Source organism: Suricata suricatta, chromosome 10 (assembly GCF_006229205.1).
Source record: "Suricata suricatta isolate VVHF042 chromosome 10, meerkat_22Aug2017_6uvM2_HiC, whole genome shotgun sequence".
In the NCBI taxonomy this organism is placed as follows: Eukaryota; Metazoa; Chordata; class Mammalia; order Carnivora; family Herpestidae; genus Suricata; species Suricata suricatta.
The window spans coordinates 61235710-61259969 of NC_043709.1; the positions used below are offsets into that span (position 1 = coordinate 61235710).

Below are 24260 nucleotides of genomic sequence, written 5' to 3' on the forward strand. Positions count from 1 at the left end.
AGGCCAAGGAGGAGCTGGCCCGGCTGCTGCGAGACTACCAGGCACTACTGGGGGCCAAGCTGTCCCTGGATGTGGAGATCGCCACCTACCGCAAACTGCTGGAGGGCGAGGAGAGCAGGTGGGCCATACTTATGGGGCCAAGTAGGGGCTGCACCCCTGGAGCAGTGGGACGATGACCCCAGCTTCTCTGGGAAGACGGGTAGCCCAGGCAGAGCAGAAGCACTCAAGTTAGAAGCAGAGGATGTGTGAGTTGGCAGGGTCACTGTCATCATTCCCTTGCCTCCAACCACAATGTCCCACTACCCCAACCTAAGCCATTGTGGCCAATGCAAAAAGCCTCCAAGAATCTGCTTGCCCACCCCCACAAACCCACACTCCCCGGCCTCCTGGGCCTACACACCCATCTTTCCTGAAAGCTTGGGGACAGCTGTCACTTCACTGGTGGGGGGGCCTCTGCTCCTGATGCCTCCAGGCTATGGCCTGCCTTCCGTGGGGCTGACGTGTGTGCTTTGATTTTCCAGGATGTCGGGGGAGCTGCAGAGCCACGTGAGCATCTGTGAGTAGCAGAGCCCCGACAGGATGGTTGGTGCTGGGTCGGGGGAGGGCCTAGGAAGGCTGGGCACCAGTGGGAGGGGGGCTCTCAGCCTTGTAGTTTCCGGTTCTGCTCAGTAACCATGAAAGTGAGCAGACAAACTGCAGAGCCGAGGGGGAGAGGGGAGTCGCTGAAACAAACGGTTATGCTTTTAGTTCTTACTCATTTTACTTTTTCCGATACAATCATCTGTAGCAGCTTGGAACTCTTTAAGGTATAGTGATAATGAAAGCGGGTCTGGACATCACTCTGCCCTAGGAGAAATACTTAAAAAAAATGGGAACCCTTTCATCTGATGCATCTGTTTGCAAGCCAGATGCTGCCAGCAATTAAGGATGTAGGAAGGTGTCCGAGGGCGGGTGCAGGCCGTGCAGGCGGGCCTGTGGGTCTCCCCCCCACGCACCCCTCTACCTCTTCCAACCCCCCTCCCCGCCAGTCCTTCTGACCCTGTTCCTTCCGGCTGCCCTTTCCCCACAGCTGTGCAGAGCAGCCAGACTACCGTCAGCAGCGGGGGAGGTGGCGGTGGCCGAGGCTCTAGAGGTTATGGTGGCGGCTACAGTGGCGCCAGCTCCCGCAGGGGCGGCAGCAGCAGCAGTAGCAGCAGAGGCTACGGCAGTGGCGGAGGCGGGGGCTCCCGAGGGGTCAGCGGAGGTGGTTATTCCGGCGGCACCGGCGGGAGCTACGGAGGGAGCAGCAGGGGCAGCAGCAAGTACGGAGGCAGCGGAGGCTTCTCCCGCGTGCAGATCATCCAAACTTCCACCAACACCTCCCACAAGCGAATCGTGGAGTAGAGGGAAGGCTCAGCCCCACCCCACCAGCTCCCAGCGGCAAGGCTGTCATCTGTTCCCTCCCCCACGCCCTTCCTGAACCCCTCTCACTTACCTTTTCCTTATGGGTCTCAGCAGTTTTGCCAAATACATCGCACTTTCCCCGGGGAAGCAGGTGGATATTGGATCTATCTTCGGGAGGGTGCTGGCTGGCAGGCAGAATCACAGCCAGACACACTCAACTCAGACTCCACTCAGCTGGCCCTGCTCCTGCCCCTGGGAACCCTCAAGGGCCCCAGTTTAGAGATGGAGAAAAGGAGCCCTATAGTGTATCTACAAAGCAGATAATAGAGTGTTAATGTCAAGGACCCCAGGTATCTCACTCCCAGGCTCCCTTTCCTGCACCTGGGCTGCTCTGTGGACAATAACCCATCCCTTAGGGCCACAGAATGAAGCCTCTGGGCAAGTTGCTTGGCAAGGGGAACCTGTGCCTGGGCCCATTACTGCCTGTTGGTCTGTTAGCCTCCTACTTTCATTTCCTCCATCCATGCAGAGTATGGATTTGCTGTCCTCATCAGACACCTGTAAGTGATCTCTGCTCTTGCTTCTGAATCTCTGTCTTAAGAAGCATTATTCTCGGGGTTAACAGCCCAAGATGGGAGTCTTTCCGAGGACATACGTCCTTGTCCCCTGGGAGGACTGATTATCCCTAAATGGAGGAGTCAATGGACAAACAATCCATTGTTTCTGCCCCGCCCTTCCTGAGAGCTCCATTCTTTGGAAGCCTGGCCCTTTCTAAACTCTGCTCCATAATGGCCCTCCTGAGAATTGTCTAGCAGACTGGGCACATGCAGCCCAGGTCTGCTTAGTCCAGGTGCCCAGGCCCTGGAGATTTTGAGGCTCAGACATGGGCCTTTGGAGGGTTCAGTCCTGAACCAGTTTGGAAGCTGCCTGTAATTTGTCAGGAAACTTAGTGTCCTTTCCCAGATCTCAAAGTCCCTCCTGACTCCTGTTCTCTGTGACTGAGCACTTTGTGAGAATTTGATGCTTGAAATGTGCTGGAGGGGATGGGAAGGGGAAACTACTGGCCAACTAGCAGGCCTTGAGAGGGAGAAGGTGACTTTACTTCCCGAGTCACTTTCACTTGTTTGCTGAGTCCTAATATGACCTCCAAATCCATGATTCTCTTGGGGCATCTGCCGGGCTCAGCATGGGTTCCTTGGGGAGTGCTGTGACTTCATCACTTCCTGGTTGAAGCTTGTACCTTGAAAGGCTTGACATTTTTGGTGTTTCTACAATAAAATATTCTGTGATCTCAAACTGCTATTTGGTCAGAGATAAATTATTTCCTTTTGAATTTCTGCAACCTCTGAAATTATTCATGTTTTGAAAGTAAATTTTATTATTTTTATTTTATTCATAAGTAATACATGATCTTAAAAAACCTTGCAGACATAATCTTACTAGCCCTGAACATGGTCGATCACTCCAAAATCAGTTACACATTTGTTCAGCAAGCATTTATTTAGCTCCTACTGTGTGCAGGCAGTGGCCTAGGCACTGGGAATGTAATGTTGAATGAATACATTTCTGAATCTTAAGGCACGCCCAAAGCAGATGATAGATTATAGGGGAGGAGAACATCCAGAGGGAGGAGAAGTCAAAGCATGTGTCCCTGTAGACCTTCTACCCTGGGGGTGGAAATGAGGCCTATCCTGTGGACACAGACACACCCTCTATTGTAGGAACAGTGGGACCTGCAGCAGGTGCCAATGCCGGGCAAGGGAAGCATGGCCCCAAAGCTTGGCCCTCCAAGAGGGCGGACAAGCAGAACAGGATTGGGGAACAGAGTGGAAGTAGATGTGGATAGGAATGCAGACAGGCAAGCAGCCTGTTGGAGACCCAAAGATTAGAGAGAGTGGAGTAAGGGGGGACAGCTTCCCCAGGAGAGATGAGCCCAAGAAATGAGACAAGAGACTAAGCCTGTTGACACAGTGGGGCTCCTGGCAGGGTGTCTTTAGTTGATGTCCCTGGGGGAAGCACAGACCCACAAATTCAAGAAAGCAGCAAGTTTAGCCATCACCTTATCCTATGTGATATTTATGAGTCTGTGTAAAGGAGTCACCTAAGAGATGTGACCTACTTTCTCACTCCCCGAGGGAATCCAGATGGTGATTGGAGATGGGATTCATTCACCTATGACTGCAGCCCATACTGATAAGACAGCGTGTTCCCATGTACACGCCTACCCTCTCTCTGAAAAGTTTCTCCCTGTCTCATCTTGGCTGCTGGGATCAGGCTGGGATCAGACTGGGAGAAGAAAGTGGGCAGAGGGGCTGCCCAAAGGCAAAGAGAGAGGGCGCAGACAGAAGCCATGTCACGCTTGAAGTAAAAATCCAGGAGCACAGGACAAGGATGGGAAGAGAGAAAACAGCAGTGGGTATAAACATGATTTAGAGTGTTCAGCTGACAGTGATAGCATGTGAGCCAACAGCAGTTGGTGGCCCCTGGGGACAAGCACAGGGACAATGAAGATAGTAGTGTATCGAGCCTGCTTTGGCTCTTCTGTAGTCAGACCACATTGAGGACATTACTAAGTAGGAGTCCATGTAGAGGACAGTGGCCAGCATGGTGGTGGTGAGCAATCAGAAACCTGGCCATGGGAAAGTGCTTGTGCAGAGGGGAATGTGACAGCTAACTGCATAGATCTGAAGTGCTTTCTTGGCAAAGAATGGTTGACCCCAGTTGACTACCCAGATGGGCAGATGGGAGCCACGGAAGATCCAACTCAGTATAAGAAGCAGATTTTGATTGGTCTTGAGACAGAAGATGCATAAGGAATTGGCACATTTCAAGCAAAGTTCAGAGAACCCCCTGGCAGGAGGTGAAAAGGAGGAGGGAAGAATGTGTGGGAATATGCGTAGGGCAGCGATTCATCTCTTTGTTGTCTTAAGAGTTCACAGGATGGAGCCTGAGAAGAAAGAAATTTCCCTCTCTATTTTATATTTGGAAAAATTAGGGTCAGATGCCAAGGAAGGATCAAATCATGGAGAGGGCAAGGGCCCAAGGGCCAAGGATTATAAAGAGAACCAAGTTTTCTGATGCCATCAGACCTATTCCAGGGTGTGGATTTGATTATCCCTGGATCGTGCATATGCATATGATGTTCTTAGGGAATCCAAGTGGGCTCTGGAAAAAAACACAAGGGAAAGGCCGATCGTAGGTCATCTTGCCCATCCTTCTCCTTCTGAGCAGGAGTTGGGATTGTCCCAGAAAACACAGCCTTGCTTTTTGTCTTCAGAAGTCTTGACCTTCTCAATCATGGAGAACTGGGGAACAGAAGGAGGGAAGCCTGAATCCTAGAATATGAGGATATTGGGGCAGAGATTCCACAGGGCAAGGGCATGAGAAAGGTAGGGCAAGGAGAGAGGAGTTAGCCAAGGAGGATCTCAGACTCCAAGGAGAGACCAGGATATGATATTCAAGACCTGAGCAAGAGGACTTGAGCTAAATGATTCTGGAAGAGGAGAGGCTTCCTGGTATAAATAATACCCCTGCTGAGACAATGAAGTCTCATCAGGAGTGAATAAATGCCTCTCACTTTAGCTCACCCCAGTGATAACAAGGAGTAATTCCATAACTGTCTACCACATGTGGTATACACACATGTGTATGACTCTCACTGGCCCTGGGGGAAGGCTGGGGAGAACACCTGTGGTCCTTTCAGGGACCAGAAAGCATCCCCTCCCTGTTTGTGGTCAGTGTTACTCCCACAGGACTGGTACTCACTGGGAGAGTCAAGCAGGCCCATCCACCAAGCAACAGAGGGGCAGGCGGGAGGGAACACGGAGGAGGGCAGGAGGCAACTCCCAGGCAGAGTTTGCCAGCTGCTCCTCCCTCTGGGAGGCTGGGGCAGGGCGGGGCAATCTGGAAATCTAAATTTAATTCCACCAGCTTCTCATCTACATAGATTTTCATCTAGGAACATGGTGACAGCAGGAGCAACCTTCGACTCAGTGAAATCCTAACTCTGTCTGACCTTGGACAAAGTGTAGGTTTCTGGGCTGGGAAAGTCCTCGATGTAAGGATGACTGATGAGAAGATTGCTTCACCCTCGATTACTGGACCCTTGGCCCATGATGCCTCTTCAACTTCTGAGCCATGTGCTCTGATAGTCCTTCAAGCTCGTAACTCCCATTCTTTGGTTGGACCTGCTGCCCTGGTTTTATCAGCTTTCTGATCAGTCCAGGAAACTGTGTGTCTTTTGGGTTGATCAACATTGTTGAAGGCTGAGCTGGGAACTCGGGATGTGGGGAGGTGCTTGAGCATGGGAGGATTGGTTCTGAATGTCCCATTGCAGGCCTGAAGGGTTTCTGGGAACACGTGTCCCCGTGTGCTCAGCCTTGGGAACTGTCCCTACCCTGCTGAATAGGTATTCTCAGTGACAGTAATTCCCAGTCTAGTCTAGTCCCTTTAGCTGTGTGCACTCGGCACTCCCTCCTGTATGTGATGGGGCCCTAGTTTCCCTGCTCTAGATTTATAGACCACAACACCACTGCACCCCCGCAAGGCTTTCGCTCACAAGATGACCTCATCACAGGATCTTAGGCTGCCTTTCGAGATCTTTCCAGTTTCCAGTGAAACAGGGGCTTGTTCCAAAGCTTTCCCTGATTGTTATATCGTCTTCTGGGGCTTTCCACATGCAAGGGTGAGACAGAATCCCTCCTGTTCCCTCTAGGTAGCATCTACTACATTTCAGTTCCCCATTAAGGTAGAGGCAGTCCCTATTTTAGACAAAACTCAGGCTCCAAGAGGGTAAGTGACCTCCCCAGAGTCACACAGCTAAAAACCTGCAGTCAAGAGCAGGACTCTGGATGACTCCATGGCTCAGACAACTTCCACCTCCCCTGTCTTACACACTCATCTTTGGCTTCCTCCTTCCTGGCCTCTACTCTGCTCCAGCACTGCTAGCAAGCTGCTGGGGGCCTCCCTCCTTGCTCTCTGTTCCAACGAGGCTGCCCAGTGGGGCACCTCTCCCTCTTGCATAAAAAGCCTTGGCCTCTCCTCTGCAGACTGCAGGTTTTCCACATCTCATCCTGCCTCCCCATTGTCTATGATTCTCTTTTATGCCTCTCAGGCTTCGGCTTTCCCCACTCCCCTGAAATTACCTTCTCCTACGTCCCTGGTGGACTCCCACAGGCTTGGGTGGCTTGTCATTGCATGTCTCTTGCCAACCTTTTTTTTCCCCAGTCCCATCCCATAAAAAGTTCTGAAAACCTCACCACGCCTGCCCCTGCCCACAGGCAGGACAGCTTCACTTTGGTGATGAGTTCCAGGGTGTGAGTGTGGGTTGTCAAGACTGGAGGTGTTCTGGCACTCTGCTATCCAGCATTAATGGGTGTACCCTTCAGGTGCAGGGGACTGTATGAGAGTCTGGGGAAAGTGGGGATACTAGGAAAGCACCCAAAGACACCCAAAGAGCACTCAAAGGACTTAGTTTTGCTTTCAAAGGGCTTACAGAGCAATTGAGGGACAGAAAACACACACACACACACACACACACACACACACACACACACACACACACGAGTATGCCCTTGAATCTGGCAGCAACTGAACTTAGAAAAGAAACCAATGGAATAGCCTACTGGTGTCAGTCACTGCCTGGAGCAGCCGGGGAGATGTGGGTATTTGCCCTCAAGGCCTGAGGGACCAAATCCAGATTTGGGTCCAAATGCTCAGGAAATGAGATCTTGGGTGCCCTAGAGGTTGATGAGGAGTAGAAGTTTGAAGTGAGTTGCCAAGGCAACTGGAAGGCTTGTTGGGGAGAGAAGAGTGTGAGTGGACTCTGCAGAGGGAAGGGAACAGAGGAAAATCGAAGGGGGTTGAATAGTAGGGCAAAACATGGGAGCAGAAAGGTCAAGGCGTGAGGGTTGATGAGTGGGTGGCCAAAAAGCTATAGGCGACAGAGGCAGGCCCTTGACAAGAGGAGGCCTCTGGGATGAAGCCAGGCATGTTCTCGAAGTTTGACAGGCTTGGCTTGCCAGTTACCAGCTGGGAGCGCTAGACCTCGGTTGTCTTTTCCTTGAAATGGGGCTAATCATGGTCACCACCGTGTGGACTTCAGGTGATGTTTGGATGAGAGATGGCACCTGGCACATAGTTGGTGCCTGTGGATGTGAGCGCTCTCTCTTTCATGATGTCTTTACAAATGGAGGGCATGCAATGAAGCCAGAAAGAAGAGTGTGTGGCTCATGCCTGTGTCCTACCTCCCACACACTCACCACAGTCCTGGGTCCCTCTCAGGGAAGGATGAGATCCCTCAAACATGAGCAAGAGGCACAGAATAGGTGTTTGATTCAGAAGTGGGAAGATTCCCTGAAATGGATTCCATGACTTGGACACATTTTTTTTTGACTTCTTTGTGCCCACCTTCTCACTGGTTCAGTTGGCAGGTTAGATGGTACGGTCTTTGAGTTGCTGCAGGTGGGAATATTCTGTGATTCTCTGCATGTTTATGTACAGGAACCAGTTCCACTTGCCTGTCCTTGGTCCTCTTCTCCAGTTTAGAAGAATACTTGAACTGAAATCGTAAGACTTGAGTTCTAGTCCCAGATGTGTGTTTTCCTAGCTGGAGGGTCTAAGCAAGTTACCAAATCTCCCTGAGCCTTAGTTTTCCATTTTGTAAAATGGGTTGAAACAGTTTGACTCCTTAGTTCTCAGGGGTCCTGTGGGAGGAGTGTTTGTATAGGTGCTCAGCCAGGCGAAGTGCATGCATGTCAGCTGAGGGTGATTTTTAGGCTTCCTTGTTTCTGCTTCTCCGGGTGACCCTCCCTCCTCCTGGTAGAGGCCACAGGAAGTTTTGCAGCTCTGTAAATGGTCCACCAGTGGTCTGACTGTCCACCTCATAGCTTTTTCTGTCAGTTTCTCAGCTCAAGGATGGAAACCTGAGTCTCTGAGAGAGCTGTTGTTGGCTGGCAGAGGTGAGAGAATAAACACACACGTACACACACATGCGTGCATGCATATATGCACACCCCTCCAAAATGCTAGAAGGAATCAATTGTACAGAGTGACAGGTCTCACAAGGGAGTATGCTAAACTAAAAGCATTTTGATTGCCTGTCATAAGATGATTAGGCAACAGTCATTACCATGCCAAGACTGTCCCAGGTCTCATTATTCCTTGCTAGGAACAAGATCTGAATTACTCATTCCTCAAAGAGATGGCTGGCTTAAGCAGCCCAAGGATGTTAGTGTTAGGACAGGGTCCTGGACAACTGTGTCACAAAGGTGAGGGCAATCGGTGGAGAGGTGAGGGGTGTTTCTGGGGAACGGTGTGTGCAAAAACTGTGGGAGAAGAGGAGGGGTGAGGCTCAGCGGTGGGGGCGCTGACACGAGGCTATGCTGCTTCAGGAACACCAGGCGACGGGGTGGGGGTGGGATAGTCACCACAAGCTGCCCTTCTCCCGTGTGTCTTGTATCCCACAGTGGAGACACACCCTCCCCCCCCCCCCCCCCCCCCCCCCCACACAGGCGAGCTGCTCAGAGCCAGCTGAATTTAGCACTGGCTTCTCATGGACTCTTCAGTTCTGCATTCACATACAGGTGCGGGGAGCAGGCCTGGCTTCTGAGAAGTCTCAGCAGGAAAGTCTATGTGGGGTTCAGGTCTTTCCAGATCTCAACACCACTTCTATCCACTAATATCTATTAAGCGGTGTTCTCCAGAAGGGACGCTGGGGCTTCCCGGCCAGTTTAGACATTCTTGCACCCAGATAGAACCAAAATCTGCCCCTCGAACTCTGTGCCTGCCATCTCCTCTTCTCAGAGTGAGTCGAAGAAACCCTTTCCAAGCTCCTGCATGTGTCTGGGACCAAGGATTCAAAGGGATACAATGGGCTTCCCGTCTTTGGAGTTCTCTGCAGAGGCTGGCTGCTTATGTAATCTGGCTCACCACACTGTAGGCAGCACCCGCCACATTCAGTGCTGTGCTTTCATGCAGCTTGCTGGTTAGGACCTTGCACACTATAACTCAACACCCTCTTTTCAAATCCCAGCCATGTCCATCTTTGTAAACTTGAGCTTTAGTGCCTCAGTTTTCTTGTTTTAAAAAGGAGTAGCCTATTAACATCTTTCTCAGATTTGTGAAGATGAAGTAGGTTAATACATATAAAATATGTAGAATAGTGCCTGGTGCCTCATCAGTTTTTGATACTTCTTAGCTATTATTATTATTATTTATGTTACTCTTAACATTAATGGTGTCCAGAAACAATTTTATTTTCTCAGATCAAGGATTTTCAGACTTGCATCCTTGTCCTCCTTCCCAATCTATATTCATCTCTCCATATCATCTGCTGTGAGGCTCCAAGTCCCTGTTAAGCCTCATCTCCACCCCTTTGCTTTGCAAAATGTATGAAGTAGGTGGACCTGTTACCTCCCTGCTCTATAGGCCTTTCTCGCTGGCATTTGCATGCCCTAGAAAGCTGAGTGAGCCCCATTTCTATTGTCTTCATTGACTCTATGTAGGTCCCAATTCAGCTCAAGAGCTGAATAAAAACATACTTCAAGGTGATGTCACGTTACCCACACTCATGTAGACCACAGACCTCTTTGTCCAGAGAGAGTGTTGTCATGCCCTCCATTTCCACCAGTTTTCTTTTGCCGGTGTCTCCATCTCCTGTCCTGCCCTGTCTTTGAGGAAAAGGAACAACTGGTAAACCTAGAAAAGAACCTGTCTTTCCCTCTGGTCCTTCCAGAACACCTACCCATCCATCCTGTTCTCTGCCCGCATCTCTTCCTTTGCTATTAACACACGTTTGTGAAGGCTCTATTTAATAAAAACATGTCCTTTCAACTTTTTCACTTATTAAAGCCTTTGTTCTGTGCCAGGAGGTACGAGTTGGTGAACTTTGGGCTCTAGAGAGTAAGCAGAAATGGGCCAGTGAATTCCCCCTCGGATTCAAGCGTGGAGAATTGCACCTGCCAGGCTTGAGGGGACAGTGTGCTTAGCAGCTAACAAGGGCAAGGCAAGAATGGGAACATACGTATCTTTGTGACAGGAGGTGATGAAATCCTCCCAAGAAACACCAGGTAGCAGATGCAGGGTCCTATTTTCCCAAAGTCACAAGCACTTGAAAAGAGATTTCATCTGATAAAATGATTACCACACAGGCGATCTTGCACTCGCAGCAATTTTGAGAGCCATCCTGGGAGCTAGGTGTGTATTGTTTATGGTATTGTTGAGGCTCGTAAAAATCTTGTATGGCTGCAGGCAAGCCAAACCCTTACATGGCTCTACATCCCGCTGACTTGAGGACCAAGCCCAAATGTGCTCTCTATATAAAGGGGACAATCTCTGTGCTTGGGGTAGAGGAGTGTGAGCTCCTTTCCTTTCCTGACTTGACTCCAACTCTCTCCTAGTCAACATGAGTCGACAGTTTAGCTCTAGGTCTGGGTTCCGGAGTGGAGGGGGCTTCAGCTCTGGCTCTGCCGGAGTGGTCAGCTTCCGGCGCAGGATGACTAGCAGCTCCGTGCGCCACGGTGGGGGAGGTGGCGGGAGATTTTCAGGGGGAAGATGTGGTGGTGGCGGCGGGGGTGCTGGTGGCGGTGGCTTTGGAAGTCGAAGCCTTGTTAACCTTGGTGGCAGTAAAAGCATCTCCATAAGCGTGGCTGGAGGAGGAGGTGGACATGGTGGTTTTGGTGGTGGTGGCTTTGGGAGTGGTTTTGGCAGTGGAGGTGGTTTTGGTGGAGGCGGTTTTGGTGGAGGTGGTTTTGGCAGTGGAGGTGGTTTTGGTGGAGGCAGTTTTGGTGGAGGTGGTTTTGGTGGAGGTGGTTTTGGTGCAGGTAGTTTTGGGCCTGTCTGCCCCCCTGGTGGCATCCAGGAAGTCACCATCAACCAGAGTCTTCTGCAGCCCCTCAATGTGGAGATTGACCCTGAGATTCAAAAAGTAAAGTCTCGAGAAAGGGAGCAAATCAAGACACTCAACAACCAATTTGCATCCTTCATCGACAAGGTGAGTTCATCTGCTCAGTGCACCGGGAGAGATGCTCTTGATCCATTTGGGGTTGGCTTTCTGCCACAAGTTGCTGTTTGGTTGTTTTTTGGACTTGTCTTCTAGGAGATATGTTACAAATATTTTTTGTGAATGATTCTAATGACTATACTCTCTCTTGGACAAAGAAGTTGGTGGTCTACATAGATGTGGGTCAATGTGACATCACCTTGAAATATTTTTTAAATTTAGTTCTTGAGCTAAATGGAGACTTAGAAATGGTGGACAGACAATAGAAATGGTGCTAACTCAGCTTTCCAGGGTGCAAATGAGAGGTCCAGAAACGACTTCCTAACCATGAAAATGGAGTTGGAGGGTGAACAGAGTGCACTGTGATATTGTAGCAGAGAGCATGTAATAAGTCAGTCCCAACCATCTTTTGCTGTCAGAAGGGGAGCTCTGCCCTCTGAAAATTTTACACTGGTACCGGATGAGGGTGGAGTTTTCTTATACTTATATTCCAAATATCCACTCTGGAAAAACATGAACATCATGTCTAATTATTGCTTAATCATCAATAATGTCAACTCAAAGTTTCCACGAGAGATTTCAAATTCAATTTTGGGTTTCGCCAACATACTTTGGAACATGTGTGTACTCAGGGAATGCATACCAACGTTTATGGTAATCTACCTTAAAAAAATTCAGAGGCAGATCTTTTAAGTATAATGTATCTATTTCAAAGTGCAATTGCAGAAATTACAAATGGGCTTTGCTGTATGGTATTTGACTGGTTACTCCCTTCTAAAGGTCCAGCTGCCCTTGTACTATAATTGCCCTTCTTGGGGTAAATGAAAGCTTTTGTGAATTAATAGTAAGTTAGGTTTCGTTATTTAAAAAACGATGTTAATTTAATCCTCTTCTTCCTATTTCTATGCCATGGCCAGGAAAAAAGAACTTGCAAGAAGGAGGGTTTTTTTGTTTTTTTTCAAGAGGCACAGGTCTTACTGTGTGGTAGTTCATGGCACCCAGTGGCCAGCGGACTCCATTTCTGCACCAGTGGTTAATGGGGTGTGTTCTTAGGTGAGGTTCCTGGAGCAACAGAACCAGGTGCTGCAAACAAAATGGGAGCTACTGCAGCAGGTAGATACCTCCACTCGGACCCACAGCCTAGAGCCCTTGTTTGAGGCCTACATCAACAATCTTAGAAGGAAGGTGGACCAGCTGAAAAATGACCAATCTCGGATGGATTCAGAATTGAAGAACATGCAAGACCTGGTAGAAGATTACCGAAACAAGTAAGGAAAACTGGCCAGGAAATTCCAGAAAGTGGCAGGCTACATCCATGAACAGTATGCACCAATATATTTTCTTAGGTTAGAAGCCAACTGATTTGGCATTTCCAGAATTTATCTTCTCAGAAGCTGGAAATAGCTTAGCAGTTTTATTATTCAGAAGAAAGGGGTGGTGACTCTGTCCTAGGCTAATAGGAGGAGGCCATGACAGGCGATGCCAATTTCAGTCCAGTAAGTTGAACTTAGGGTCTCACCTGCTTCAAACATCTGAATCCCTCTGATTTCCTTGCAGGTATGAAGATGAGATCAATAAGCGGACAAATGCAGAAAATGAATTTGTGACCATCAAGAAGGTGAGCAAAGCTGTAGGACCTCACATCTGAAATTAGTAGAAGAGGGTTTTCAATTACTAAGCAGAAGGAAGTCATGATGTGGAGAGTCAGGTGGTGGGCTGATGAATAGCCTCTTGGCCACATTATCATGGACCTGGGCTTTACCCAGGCAGTCTGCTTTTCCAGCTCTCTCACACCTCATATAGGAGGTGGGGAGGCAAGTTCTCAATAGCTCAGGCCAGCCCTCTTGTGACTGAGATTCTAAAGGGTGGGGCAGTCTAGGGATTGTGACCCACGTGGGTGGAAAGGTGTAGAGGAGATTCCAAACACTCGTCCTACTTGGAGAAGCCCCTGCCAGCCAGTGAGGAGGACTTTCCCTGGAAAGAACATGACTTCATAATGTCCATTGCTCCTCTAGGATGTAGATGCTGCTTATATGGCCAAGGTGGATCTTCAGGCCAAAGTTGACAACTTACAGCAGGAGACTGATTTCTATAGAGCACTCTATGAAGCAGTAAGTCCTCTGCTTTCAATCACATTTACCCAAATGGAGAGATTTTGAGTCTGCACCCATCACCAATGGAAGAACAAAGATCCATCTTCCATCTTCTGACTATTCCCTCTGTCTAAACTATTTTTTGTTTAGACACTATAAGAGCCACTGAACTATTATGTCTTGCAGGAGTTGGCCCAAATGCAGACTCATATCAGTGAAACCAATGTCATCCTGTCCATGGACAACAACAGGAACCTGGACCTGGACAGCATCATCTCTGAGGTCAAGGCCCAGTATGAGGAGATTGCTCAGAAGAGCAAAGCTGAGGCCGAGGCACTGTACCAGACCAAGGTGAATAAACTGAACATCTAGCCAGTTGTCCTGAAATGTCTTGTCTTCCTGTCCTGTGTTTTCTCTTATATTTGTATGCATGAGCCATGGTATCTTCTGTCACATCTAATTGACTTGATCCACCATCTTTAGTATGAAGAGCTCCAGATCACTGCTGGCAAACATGGAGACAGCCTGAAAAGTTCAAAGATGGAGATTTCTGAGCTGAATCGGATGGTCCAGAGACTGCGATCTGAGATTGATAGTGTCAAGAAGCAGGTACTTGCTCTCTCCTTCTCCGTTCTGTTCAGCTATATGGAATTGGTGTGGGGTGAGGGCCTCGGGTATCTGGAGGACCCTTTCCTCATTTTAAATCTTGCAATCCACTCCAAGGTTATATTACCATCCCTAGTTCCTTTGGTGATTATTTTGGTTTTCACAATTCAGCTGTCATGCTGGGTTCTCTTTAGGGAAACTTGTGAAAACGACTTATTGGGATGAGCACTTTGTGTTGTATGGAAACTAATTTGACAATTATATTAAAAAAAAAAAAAGAAAACAACCTAGTAGAGAAAAGGATGTGATGGTCATAAGTGATCTAGCCCATGATGCAAAGATGTGGGGAGTGAGAGAAAGGCAGTCAGGAGGTTTCAGTGTAGAGAATGTCAGATCTCTAAGGGTGGAGAAGCCTCAGCTCAGGGCCAAGAGAGGCTGCTGCATTCCTTAAAAGGGCTTTTAAGGAAGTCAACACAGAAATGCGCTATCTGGAAGCAATGGGTTGGACGCAGAGTACCAATCTCAGGGAGATGGACAGTTGAATGTGAGATAAGAAGGCCAGAGCAGGGTGGGATTAGGTGACAGCAGAGTGTGCTATATGTGAGCTTCTCTTCCTCAGATCTCTTCACTGCAGCAGTCCATCAGCGATGCTGAGCAGCGTGGTGAGAATGCCCTCAAAGATGCCCAGAACAAGCTGGCTGATCTGGAGGATGCTCTGCAACAGGCCAAGGAGGACCTGGCCCGGCTGCTGCGGGACTACCAGGAGCTGCTGAATGTTAAGCTGGCCCTGGATATTGAGATCGCCACCTACAGAACACTTCTGGAAGGAGAGGAAAGCAGGTGAGGACAGAACCCTGGGCAGTTGGTCCATTTCTTATGGTGCTTCCTCCCTTGTAGGCTGACTGCTGTTGGATATGCAGCCATGTGACTGCAGCTAGTCCTGGGTATGAAGAGGGGAGAAGGTACATGGCACAGGAGGAAAGGCTTGGCTTCACTTTGGGACCCAGAGTGCCCAACTGCTTTTGGAAGGCTCTAGTATCTCTATGACGTGCTTAACAAGGAACAGTTTCTTCTCCATCTGGGCTGGTTCAGATGTCATCTATTAACCTGCATTCTCTTCCAATACTCTTGTCAACTTTGTATGGACATTGCTCTCTATTTCTGTTTTTGCTGAGAAAACGGCAGAGGTTAGGGAGGCCGAGGGCACAGGATCAGGCTTCAGATCAAGTGGGTAGGAGGAGCCCCAGACAGGGAGAATCTTGGAGATGGTTGAGAGGTTTTGTGTGGCTGGAGGGTCCTGAGGGATTTTCTTTTCTTCCTCCTACAGGATGTCTGGAGAGTGTCCCCCGAATGTGAGCGTGTGTAAGTACAAGCCCGCTTCCTTAAGGGCTCTTGCAGGTTTTGCCGGGGTGGAAAGGGAGTTGGGTTGGTGATAACTGAGTGTCTTCTTTGCAGCTGTGAACACCAGCCACACTACCATCAGTGGAGGTGGTGGCCGAGGAGGCGGGGGTTTCGGCTCTGGCGGCGGTGGCTCCGGCTCCGGAGGTGGCAGTTATGGCTCTGGAGGTGGCAGTTATGGCTCTGGCGGCGGCGGCGGCAGCTATGGCTCTGGAGGCGGCGGTGGCTTCGGTTCTGGTAGCAGCAGTGGAGGCCACAGAGGCAGCTCTGGAGGGGGTGGCCGGGGTTCTGGTGGGAGCTTCAGCTCGTCTGGAGGCCGGGGATCCAGTTCTGGGGGTACCAAGACCTCTGGTGGCAGTTCCAGCATGAAGTTTGTTTCCTCCAGCTATTCCAGAGTGATCAGATAAAGAGGTGTCCTCAATCCCAGTTAGCTCTCTCCCTTTATCACTACTAAATATGCTTGGCAAGACCAAGGTCAGTTGCCCCAGCCTCATTGGAGAAAAGAGCTATCATGAGTTACACTAGTTTGCCCTAGTTCCCTGGCTCTTCCCTTTCTTCTCTGCTTCCCAAAGAAGTTTTTAGATCAGTGGCCATCTCAGTCCCCCTGGTTATGACCCTGCTATGTGCTTTGCCTGAGAAACAGTTCAGGAATAACCACTACAAACATTTCATTTCAAAGCACCTCCTTAAGTCGGCTAGAGGAGGGCTGGTTAGAACCTCGGCTTCTGGACACTTCCTTAGTATTCTATTTCTTGGGGCAAGCTCTGTGCTCCTTTGGTTTTGTATATACGGTGTGAGCAAGTTGATTGTCTTTTGTGGAGAGGCCTTAAACTCCCCGCTTACCTGTATTGCTGCAATAAACTGCATTTGAAACTCTCTCTGAGTCTTAATCTCCTTTATTCATGGCACTGTCTGTCCAGGATGGGTGCTTTGTGGGAGGGAAAGAAGACCTTAGAGCCACATTGCCTCTGGGGGAGTTGGGACACATGCAAATGATGGGCAAGATGCGAAGTGCTTGCCAGGTACTATTTAACTTTAAGCATTTGACATTTAAATACAATGCATCCTTTGAGTGTATACATGTCCAGGAGAAATGGAAGCTTTTGTTCCTTTGAGAAGTCTTTCTTGGAAAGGGCAGTGATCAAGCAGTTTGGGAAAGAGCAGTCTGGCATGGAGAAGAGAGGAAAGTATTGCATGGAAAAGTAATTGTTCATGTGGGACAGTCAGTGATGAGAGCGGTGTGGGTAACACAGGGTCAGCAGCTACTATAGTCAGAATGCAGACTTTGGCTAGGAAGCTCAGGAAAAAAAGAATGGTGATGGATCACTAGGTATCCATTTTTCCTCTTTCAGGCCCCTGAATCTAAGAGTTCTTTAATCTAAGTTCATCTGTGCTCAGACAGCTTGTACTTGTAAAGTTGTACAATGGGATAGCATAGTAATCAGAAGCATGGGCATTTGGACTCAGATATGCTTGGGGTTGGATCATACTACTACCATTTACTAGCTCTGTGATAATGTACAAGTTACAGATCTCTGTATTTCAGTTTTATTATCTCTTAAATGGGGATAACAGGAATCATGTAAGGATTGAATGAGATGATGACATGATGAATTGACATGGCTTAGCACATGGTAAGAACTTGGTCGATGCCATTTTTGATAATAATGCTGCTGTTGTTGATGATCTGGCTATCATAACATTGCATATTGGTCTCTAGATAACACAGTAGATACTTACTCTAAAGACCAAAGAACATCAGATTTCCAGGGGTTCTATGACCATAAAAAAGTCAGTCAACTTTCCTGAAGCTCAATTTTCTTAGCTTCCAATTAGGAAAAGTCTTCCTAGTTCTAGTCTCAAGCAGAACTCAGGGGAATAGAGGATATAGGTCAACAAGAGTATTATGTAAATACAACTTGATGAGCTCTATCTCTCCTCCCTAATCACTCCTTCACTAGAGCTGCTTCCTGTCTGGACTGATGTGAAAGAGAAGCATTATGGTGGACAAAAAGAACAAACTTCAATTCAGAGAAACTGGGTTTAGGCCACTGTTGTATTTAAGGGGCAGGCTAAGGAAAATAACCCGCAGCCTACTGCCTGTGTGGATCCATGGACTAATCACTTGGCCATTCGGAGCTTCACTTGTAGGTGAAATGGAGATGAGATTATTTGCTTGAGGACATCAAGAGGATAAAATACATAATGTGAAATACTTTGTGAACTGTGGCTATATCATCCAGAAGTAGTTAAATGAAATTAGAAGGGAGTGACTGAGAAGTAAAAGAAGATAGCAGGTAGTCAAGGCCACCAAGGAGGGAAGTGCTTTGGCATGGTCACGGTGGCCCAGTGACAGCTCTGTAGTGACACAGAATTGATTTTGTTGATGCATCCAATTTGAATCTGCTCCTAAGGGCTAATATTTGTGAACTAAACACACAAGCGATGGATGTGGGAGCCATAATGTCCATGTATTTGCTTGTTACATTTTCAGTGACTGAAATACCAGAGCCTTCCATCTTGTTATCAAGATACCTGGGAAATTGAGTTAATCATAATAGGTGGCTTGGTGCTTGTTGATTTAGAGCAACGGGAGTTGAGTGGCTTTGAAGGAGATGGTTTACTTGCCTCCACAGGAAAGAAGACTTCTGGGGCCACCAGATGTAACACCTGGGAGATCACTGAGTGAATGAACCAGTGAGAGTGTTCTAGTACTCTGGCACACATTTTCTAATTCCTTGCTTATATTATAAATTTCTTTAGTTACATTTTACATTGGTCATACCCTTGTTCATCTTTTTTGGACTTGGGTTTTCTTGGTAAGGTCAGACATGAAACAGAGACCCTATAGTTTACAGTGAAACTTATCAAAACTTGTAAAGTCATAGGACTAAATGAAAACCATGTGTTGGTCAGTATATAATGGGGGAAATAAGTTGAATACTATGAAGTGCTAACGTTAGTACTCGAGATACAGTAGAGGAAAAACCTGGATTCCATTCAGTTCAACAAATAGTTCCTGCACACATACTATGTGTCAGGAACAAGGCCAAACACCGGAGATGCTATGATGAGTGAGACATGGTTCTTGCTTCATAGAATGTGGAGACTTGGGTGATGAGATGTATGCAAACATGCCATTACAATGCACATAGCCCATGTGTATTATAATATAAAAGGGATAGAAGTGGTACATATGGAAGTGTTGAGTGGCAGAGTTTTAGAGGAATTTGTCAGGCAGACAAGGCAGACAAAGACATTTAAGGCAGAGAAGAACACTCTAGACAGAAGAGATAATATGGGTAAAATGTGGAAGATTAAAATTACATGAAGTATTTGATCATTTGAAGGAGCTTGAAGTTAGTGACAAGAAAGGGGGGGTGAAGAGTTCATCATCAGAGCCACTCAGAAAGGACCATCTTGGTAGGCATTCAAAGGAGTCTAGACTCTAATGTGTAGGGCAGAAGTTCTCAGGTGGAGTTTTGGACCTATTGACTTATTGCAACCTACTATGTACAGGGACAGTGGGAACCAAAGGGGTTGTTTTACTGCTGGTGGAATAAGAATTGAGCACGAGCCACAGTTTTTCTTGTACTTGAACATCTCATAAGGAATCTGGTCTGCTTATGAGAGGTCTGCTAATGGAAATGCCATTTTTCCCCCAGGTATTTAGGGGCTGAAACAGCTATGAGAAGGAGCCAGTGAAGGGATTTAATAGAGACTGGCATGGTCAGATGGGTATTTTAAAGGAATCACTCAGGCCAGATTGGAGGGGACCATACTGGAGTAGGAAGACTTCATAGAGAATGATTGCATAGGTGCAGATAAAAAAAGTCTCACACCTTAAGTTCAGGTCCTTAGAGGTGGGTTGGTTGCCAGAAATAAGGCAGAAGATCTGAATTCCACAGGTAGTTGGGATTCAAATCATCATGACTTGGTGATGGATTGGTATGGGGATGGGTGACACAAAGGGAAGAGTTGAGGATGGCTCAACATTTCTGGCTTGGGTAATAACAGATAATGTAGCAAGAAGGCTAGTGTGGAGAAATGATGACTTAGGTCTTTTGAGGCACCTCTACTCTATCCATGTAATTACTGGAGCTGGAAGTACAAAGTGAACTTCATCAAAATTTGAAAATTAGAGTAAACTATGAGAGAACTCAGGAAGAAGGGGAGGAAGAATTGCTGAGAATACACAGTAGGAAAGAAAGTAAAAGAATAAGGGTGCCTGGGTGGCTCAGTTGGTTGAGCGTCCAACTTTGGTTCAGGTCATGATCTCACAGTTTGTGGGTTTGAGCCCCGCATCAGGCTCTGTGCTGACAGCTCAGAGCCTGGATCCTGGTTCAGATTCTGTGTCTTCCTCGCTCTCTGCCCCACCCCTGCTCACACTCTGTCTCTCTCTCTCAAAATAAATAAACATAAAAATATTTTTAAGAAAGTAAAAGAATATATGGAAGAAACTTGCTCAAAGTGAGAAAAAGTAAAAGCCATGAGACTAGACATAATTCTTAAAGAGCTATCTAGCCAAGACAGTGAGGTCCCCCAGATCTAGTGATGACCTCTCAAAATCTTAGACTACCATATTTTATCCTTGAATAGGTCCAGTGCTAATTTGATGCTTGGTGTTTATGCAGTTAATAATATTTAGAAGGATGGAAATCTACAAGAACAACTGTATGATAAAAATTCTCCCATCCCCCACCACTGAGTTCTGTTTCTCTGTGACAACCATAGTTTCTTAGGTATCTTTCCAGAGGTATGTATGCATGTGTAAGCAAAAATATACATATATATTCTTTCTCCTTTCTCAAGGTCCTGACACCCAGGCCTCCCTCCAAAACACCCAGGAGACTTGACTCTCTCCAATGGGATTTGAACTGCATGTTCTTCAGCAGATAAGCCTTTTGGATTCTGGCTGTGACTATTGCCTAGATGCCATAGAATATGAGCCAATTTCAGCATTTTGTCCTTACCTTAAGTTGCCTGCATGCAGCTCCTCTCCCTGGGTCTAGATCCATGTATCTGACCCTTAGTGTCTCAGCTAGAGGGACAGAATTCTTTCTTCCACATTTGGGCTCCCTTTGAGCCGTTTTCCTACCTAGTATGGTCACAGTATTGTACACATTATTTCAGTGGTCAGTCTTCCTTACATAACTGGCCAGTTTCTTTCCATAACTGTGTGGCTTGAACATAGCCACGTCCCTAATAGAGTTCTGAGATTCATCTCTGAAAAAGAGTGGCCTTCCCACCTTCTCCTATCTTCACACACTAAGTGCCTCTTCTACAATTACAGTCCTCAGACAACCATCCAGTAGTACCCCTGGGAAAACAGCAGAATCCAGCAGTTCTGCCTGCAACCTCCCAGGTCCTCATTCAGAGATGGCTCAAGTCTGCCACCTCTACTTCCTTCCCTGGGGGTGGGTTCTCACTAACCTCAGGGGCTGTGCACTAGCCCTTGGGAAAGAAAATTCAAAAGATGATCTTGAGCTAGAGCCTATGGCTTTGCATGGAATTTTAGGAACCGTAACCTTCCAGGACAGTCTTCATTGGAAAGGGACCTTCTGTTGGTACTCAGAGGGACTATGAGGATGTCTCATACAACTACTTTGTTCTACCAAAAATGTGTGTGGAAATTTTAACAAATGCTTTATGGACATTGATAAAAGTTTATTTTGAAAAAGAATATTCTTTCTTTAGGTCCATTACTGTAAAGATCCTGTTCTTTGTTTTATAACAAAAATTAAATAATACCCCTTTACCAAGGGAAAAAGAAAAGCATAGATGGCAAACCTTGCAATTACATATAATTAAAACAAATTAACACAGTGACTTGACTGCAATATAAAGGAGACACAAAAAGGAAAAAAGAACTGGTAGCAGTATCATCTGTATTTCACTTTGTAACTTCTCAGGCAGGACTATATTAGAAAACATAATGAAGCATCAGATGTTTGCACTGACAGATGGAATCACCAAGTGTTGAACCAGCTACAAATGCAGGTCAATGCAGGTCTGCTGTTTTGGTAATCCAAAGACTATAAGAAACTTTACCACTGGCCAACACAAGTTTCCTAAAAGGTGAAAATTCCTGTAAGCTTTCTAATGAAAAGAAAATATAGTCTTTTCTTGATTTAAACAGCTTTTGCATTCCTCAACCACCAGTTGTTGAGAATGGAAAACTGAGTAAAACCACTTGGCATGTGTGTGTGATATTAAGTTGGGTTCTGGGCTGATTCATATAAATGATGAGGCATTCAAAAGTTGTTCAAGAGGTCTAATATAGTCCAGATTGTGTTCATGAAATGTCAGTAACAGCCCCCCAAATCACAGTGACAAGCAAAAAATGACTCCACAGATTGCCAAAGGATTTCTAGGGCAGTACTCTTGCTTTAGAACACTTTGTGACTGAGACATTTTTAGAGCATCCAGGGGAGAATATGAAGCATGGATTTTCAGTTGAACTTGGTGTGTTTGTGTGTGTGTGCGTTTGTGTGCACATGCACACACATGCACATGTGTCTTGGGTGGGGGGAGAGTTGTGGAAAATCTGTAGCTCCATCTCAGAGACGGACCCCCTGAATTGTGTAACTGTTTCCATTAGTTTCTGTTTCATTTGCAATTAAAGAAACTTACTCCCTTAAAAAAAAGAGAGAAAAAGGAGAATCAAGAACAGACCCCCTACACCATTCTCCCTAAGGACCAAAGAAAGAGAAATCAGCAGAGTGTACAGGAGCAGGATGGGAGCATGGTGTCATGGAAACCAAGTCCCTCTTGGAGCACATTTCAAAAAATAGCCAGGAAAAGAAGTCAAGAGTGAGCAGAAGATTCCTGGAGGAGCTACAAGTTGAGAAGAGCCTAGAAATATGGTCAGGATTTGGTCAGGTGAAAGGGATGAAACAGGCACTACTGGCCCTTCTCTTGTGAAGAGGATGCAGCTAATAGGCTGGTGATAGTGGGAGGTCAGAGAAGAGGTCTATAAAATTGCCTCCTGGAGCCACACTTTGCTGGTGTCTTGTGCAAGGTGAAAGAGAGGGTAAAGATGCCCACAAGACATTTGGGTGGTTTCACCAATTTTTGATGTTCATTGAAAGGATGGATATGCAAGCTGCCCTGGGATGCTCTGTCACTGTGTTGCCCCTCCCATATCTGCTGGAGGGAATGTGGCACTCCCTGCCATCCATTATCAGAAAAATGGAGCAGTCTTAGTCAACTTATGACCTTCCCAGGTGCACCTCGGGTTATTCCCACCCTTCCTTCATGCCCACACCCAGTTTCCAATCTGTCAATAGGCTCTGTTCTGTCTAAGCAGTACAGAGTGTCCTCTGCTGGTACAAAGGCTCCTTTACACATGATGATGGGACCTGTATCGGTCACCTCAAGGCAGTTGTTCCCAGGGACAGTGAGGGTGAAGCTCATGTAATTTGAGTATATCAGAAAGTTCTTGAGAATGATAAAGACTATTTTTGGGGTTCTGTTCTGCTAGTTGTAAAGACATAAGGAAGCAGCTAAATCCTTCTTGGTATAGAGAGTCTCTGGAAGTGGGAAAAGGTCTCCTTCCCTGTGTGTTGAGCTCAATCCTGAGCATTTGGAAAGTTTGAATGACCCCTGAAAAGCTAGTATGAACTCAAGGGCAAGAACTGGGGCAAAGATAGGACTTGAAAGGTGATCAAAGATGAGCAAAAGTGGGCATGATGGTCTCTTCCACTGAAGATGTACCACATCATTGTTGTAAGGAAGAGGGTAAGGCCTGTTCTTGCTTGATAGTGACAGGCATCTCTCTGAAGAAGATCTTTCACCCCCATCCAGTTGTCTGATGGTGGTAGGAGCTGTGCTGTGAAATGTCAAGTTAATCTCCACCAGACACATATGAGTACACTGGCCTTTCCTGAGGCTGTGATACTTCAGGAGCGAGTCAATTGTGAATGGATGCACTTCCAACCTTGAGACCTCCCTCCTCCTTCCCCGGTAATCTTCCCAAATCCTCCATATTCTTCTTCCTCTCTTTTCCTTCCCCAAGTCTCAGATTCAACTTCCAGATATTTTGACTCATCATTTTAAAAAGCATAAAAGTGTGATCTTGGTTTGAACTGATCAGATAGGTGATTTGGAGAACATTTTTGTTTCTTCAGTCGAGAAAATGCAAAATTCAATCCTGGAGCATAGATTGCTCATGATGGGTGTACATGAGGCAAAGATTGAGGTGAAACCATCTTGCCTCTCCTTTAGCTACATACAGGTCTTTAATTAACTTCAGTTATTCGGAAGATGAGGAGTGGGGAGGTGCAGGACTCTGGTTTAGCTTTTTGGAGCCAACAACCTATACATTTCTACTCTCCTCATTCCTACTCTGTATGCAACAGGGTAGTTGATTAGTCCCTTTTATTATCAGCCTTAAGTTTCTCCTGTTGTGAACACAGTTGATTCCCTTTTGTCCTATAACTGGTGGAAGTGGAAGAACATTCTGGTCAAGTGGAAAACAGAGTGTGCTACCTCTGTGTCCCTGAAGAAAGCTTGAGATGTTCCTGCAGTTGAAACTATCCCTAATCAACCTTCTTCACAGGTTGATATTTGAGTGTCTTCACTCCCACTGTGCTCACTGCTAGGGTGAGCTTGGGATGGGAGAAACTCCCTTAGGCTCCATGGGATGCTCCCCAGTTTTGGCTGCCTTCTCCTCAATCATCTTCTTTCTTGGCTTGACAATGCATAAACAAGGTTTCTGTGGTGAAGACATCAGCCTTTGAGGTAAAGCGGTGTGGTAGGAGCCTCATGCTGCCTCATTG

The 24260-nt window shown here is 47.0% G+C and overlaps 2 protein-coding genes across 2 annotated transcripts in view; both read left to right on the forward strand.

The window, feature by feature from the left end:
• LOC115305202 (keratin, type II cytoskeletal 1b-like) overlaps window positions 1-2665 on the forward strand; it is an 11156-nt gene extending 8491 nt beyond the window's left edge. The window contains exons 6-8 of the mRNA XM_029955490.1: window positions 3-118; window positions 522-556; window positions 1070-2665. Coding sequence (XP_029811350.1) covers window positions 3-118; window positions 522-556; window positions 1070-1383 — 465 coding nt within the window. The 3' untranslated portion in view covers window positions 1384-2665. The remainder of the gene's footprint in view (window positions 1-2; window positions 119-521; window positions 557-1069) is intronic.
• Window positions 2666-10786: 8121 nt separating this feature from the next.
• On the forward strand, window positions 10787-16358 carry KRT1 (keratin 1). The gene is made up of 9 exons (XM_029954757.1): window positions 10787-11374; window positions 12437-12651; window positions 12941-13001; window positions 13399-13494; window positions 13663-13827; window positions 13960-14085; window positions 14702-14922; window positions 15410-15444; window positions 15538-16358. The coding sequence occupies exons 1-9, from the start codon at window positions 10787-10789 to the stop codon at window positions 15885-15887; spliced, it is 1857 nt and encodes a 618-aa protein (XP_029810617.1). The 3' UTR covers window positions 15888-16358.
• The last annotated feature ends 7902 nt before the right edge of the window (window positions 16359-24260 follow it).

Bases quoted from the DNA above. Each gene is read 5' to 3' on its own strand.
- KRT1 (XM_029954757.1), top strand. From the start codon at position 10,787: ATGAGTCGACAGTTTAGCTCTAGGTCTGGGTTCCGGAGTGGAGGGGGC. The intron at 11,375-12,436 runs GTGAGTTCATCT...GTGTGTTCTTAG, and splicing joins TTGCATCCTTCATCGACAAG to GTGAGGTTCCTGGAGCAACA. The intron at 14,086-14,701 runs GTACTTGCTCTC...TCTCTTCCTCAG, and splicing joins TTGATAGTGTCAAGAAGCAG to ATCTCTTCACTGCAGCAGTC.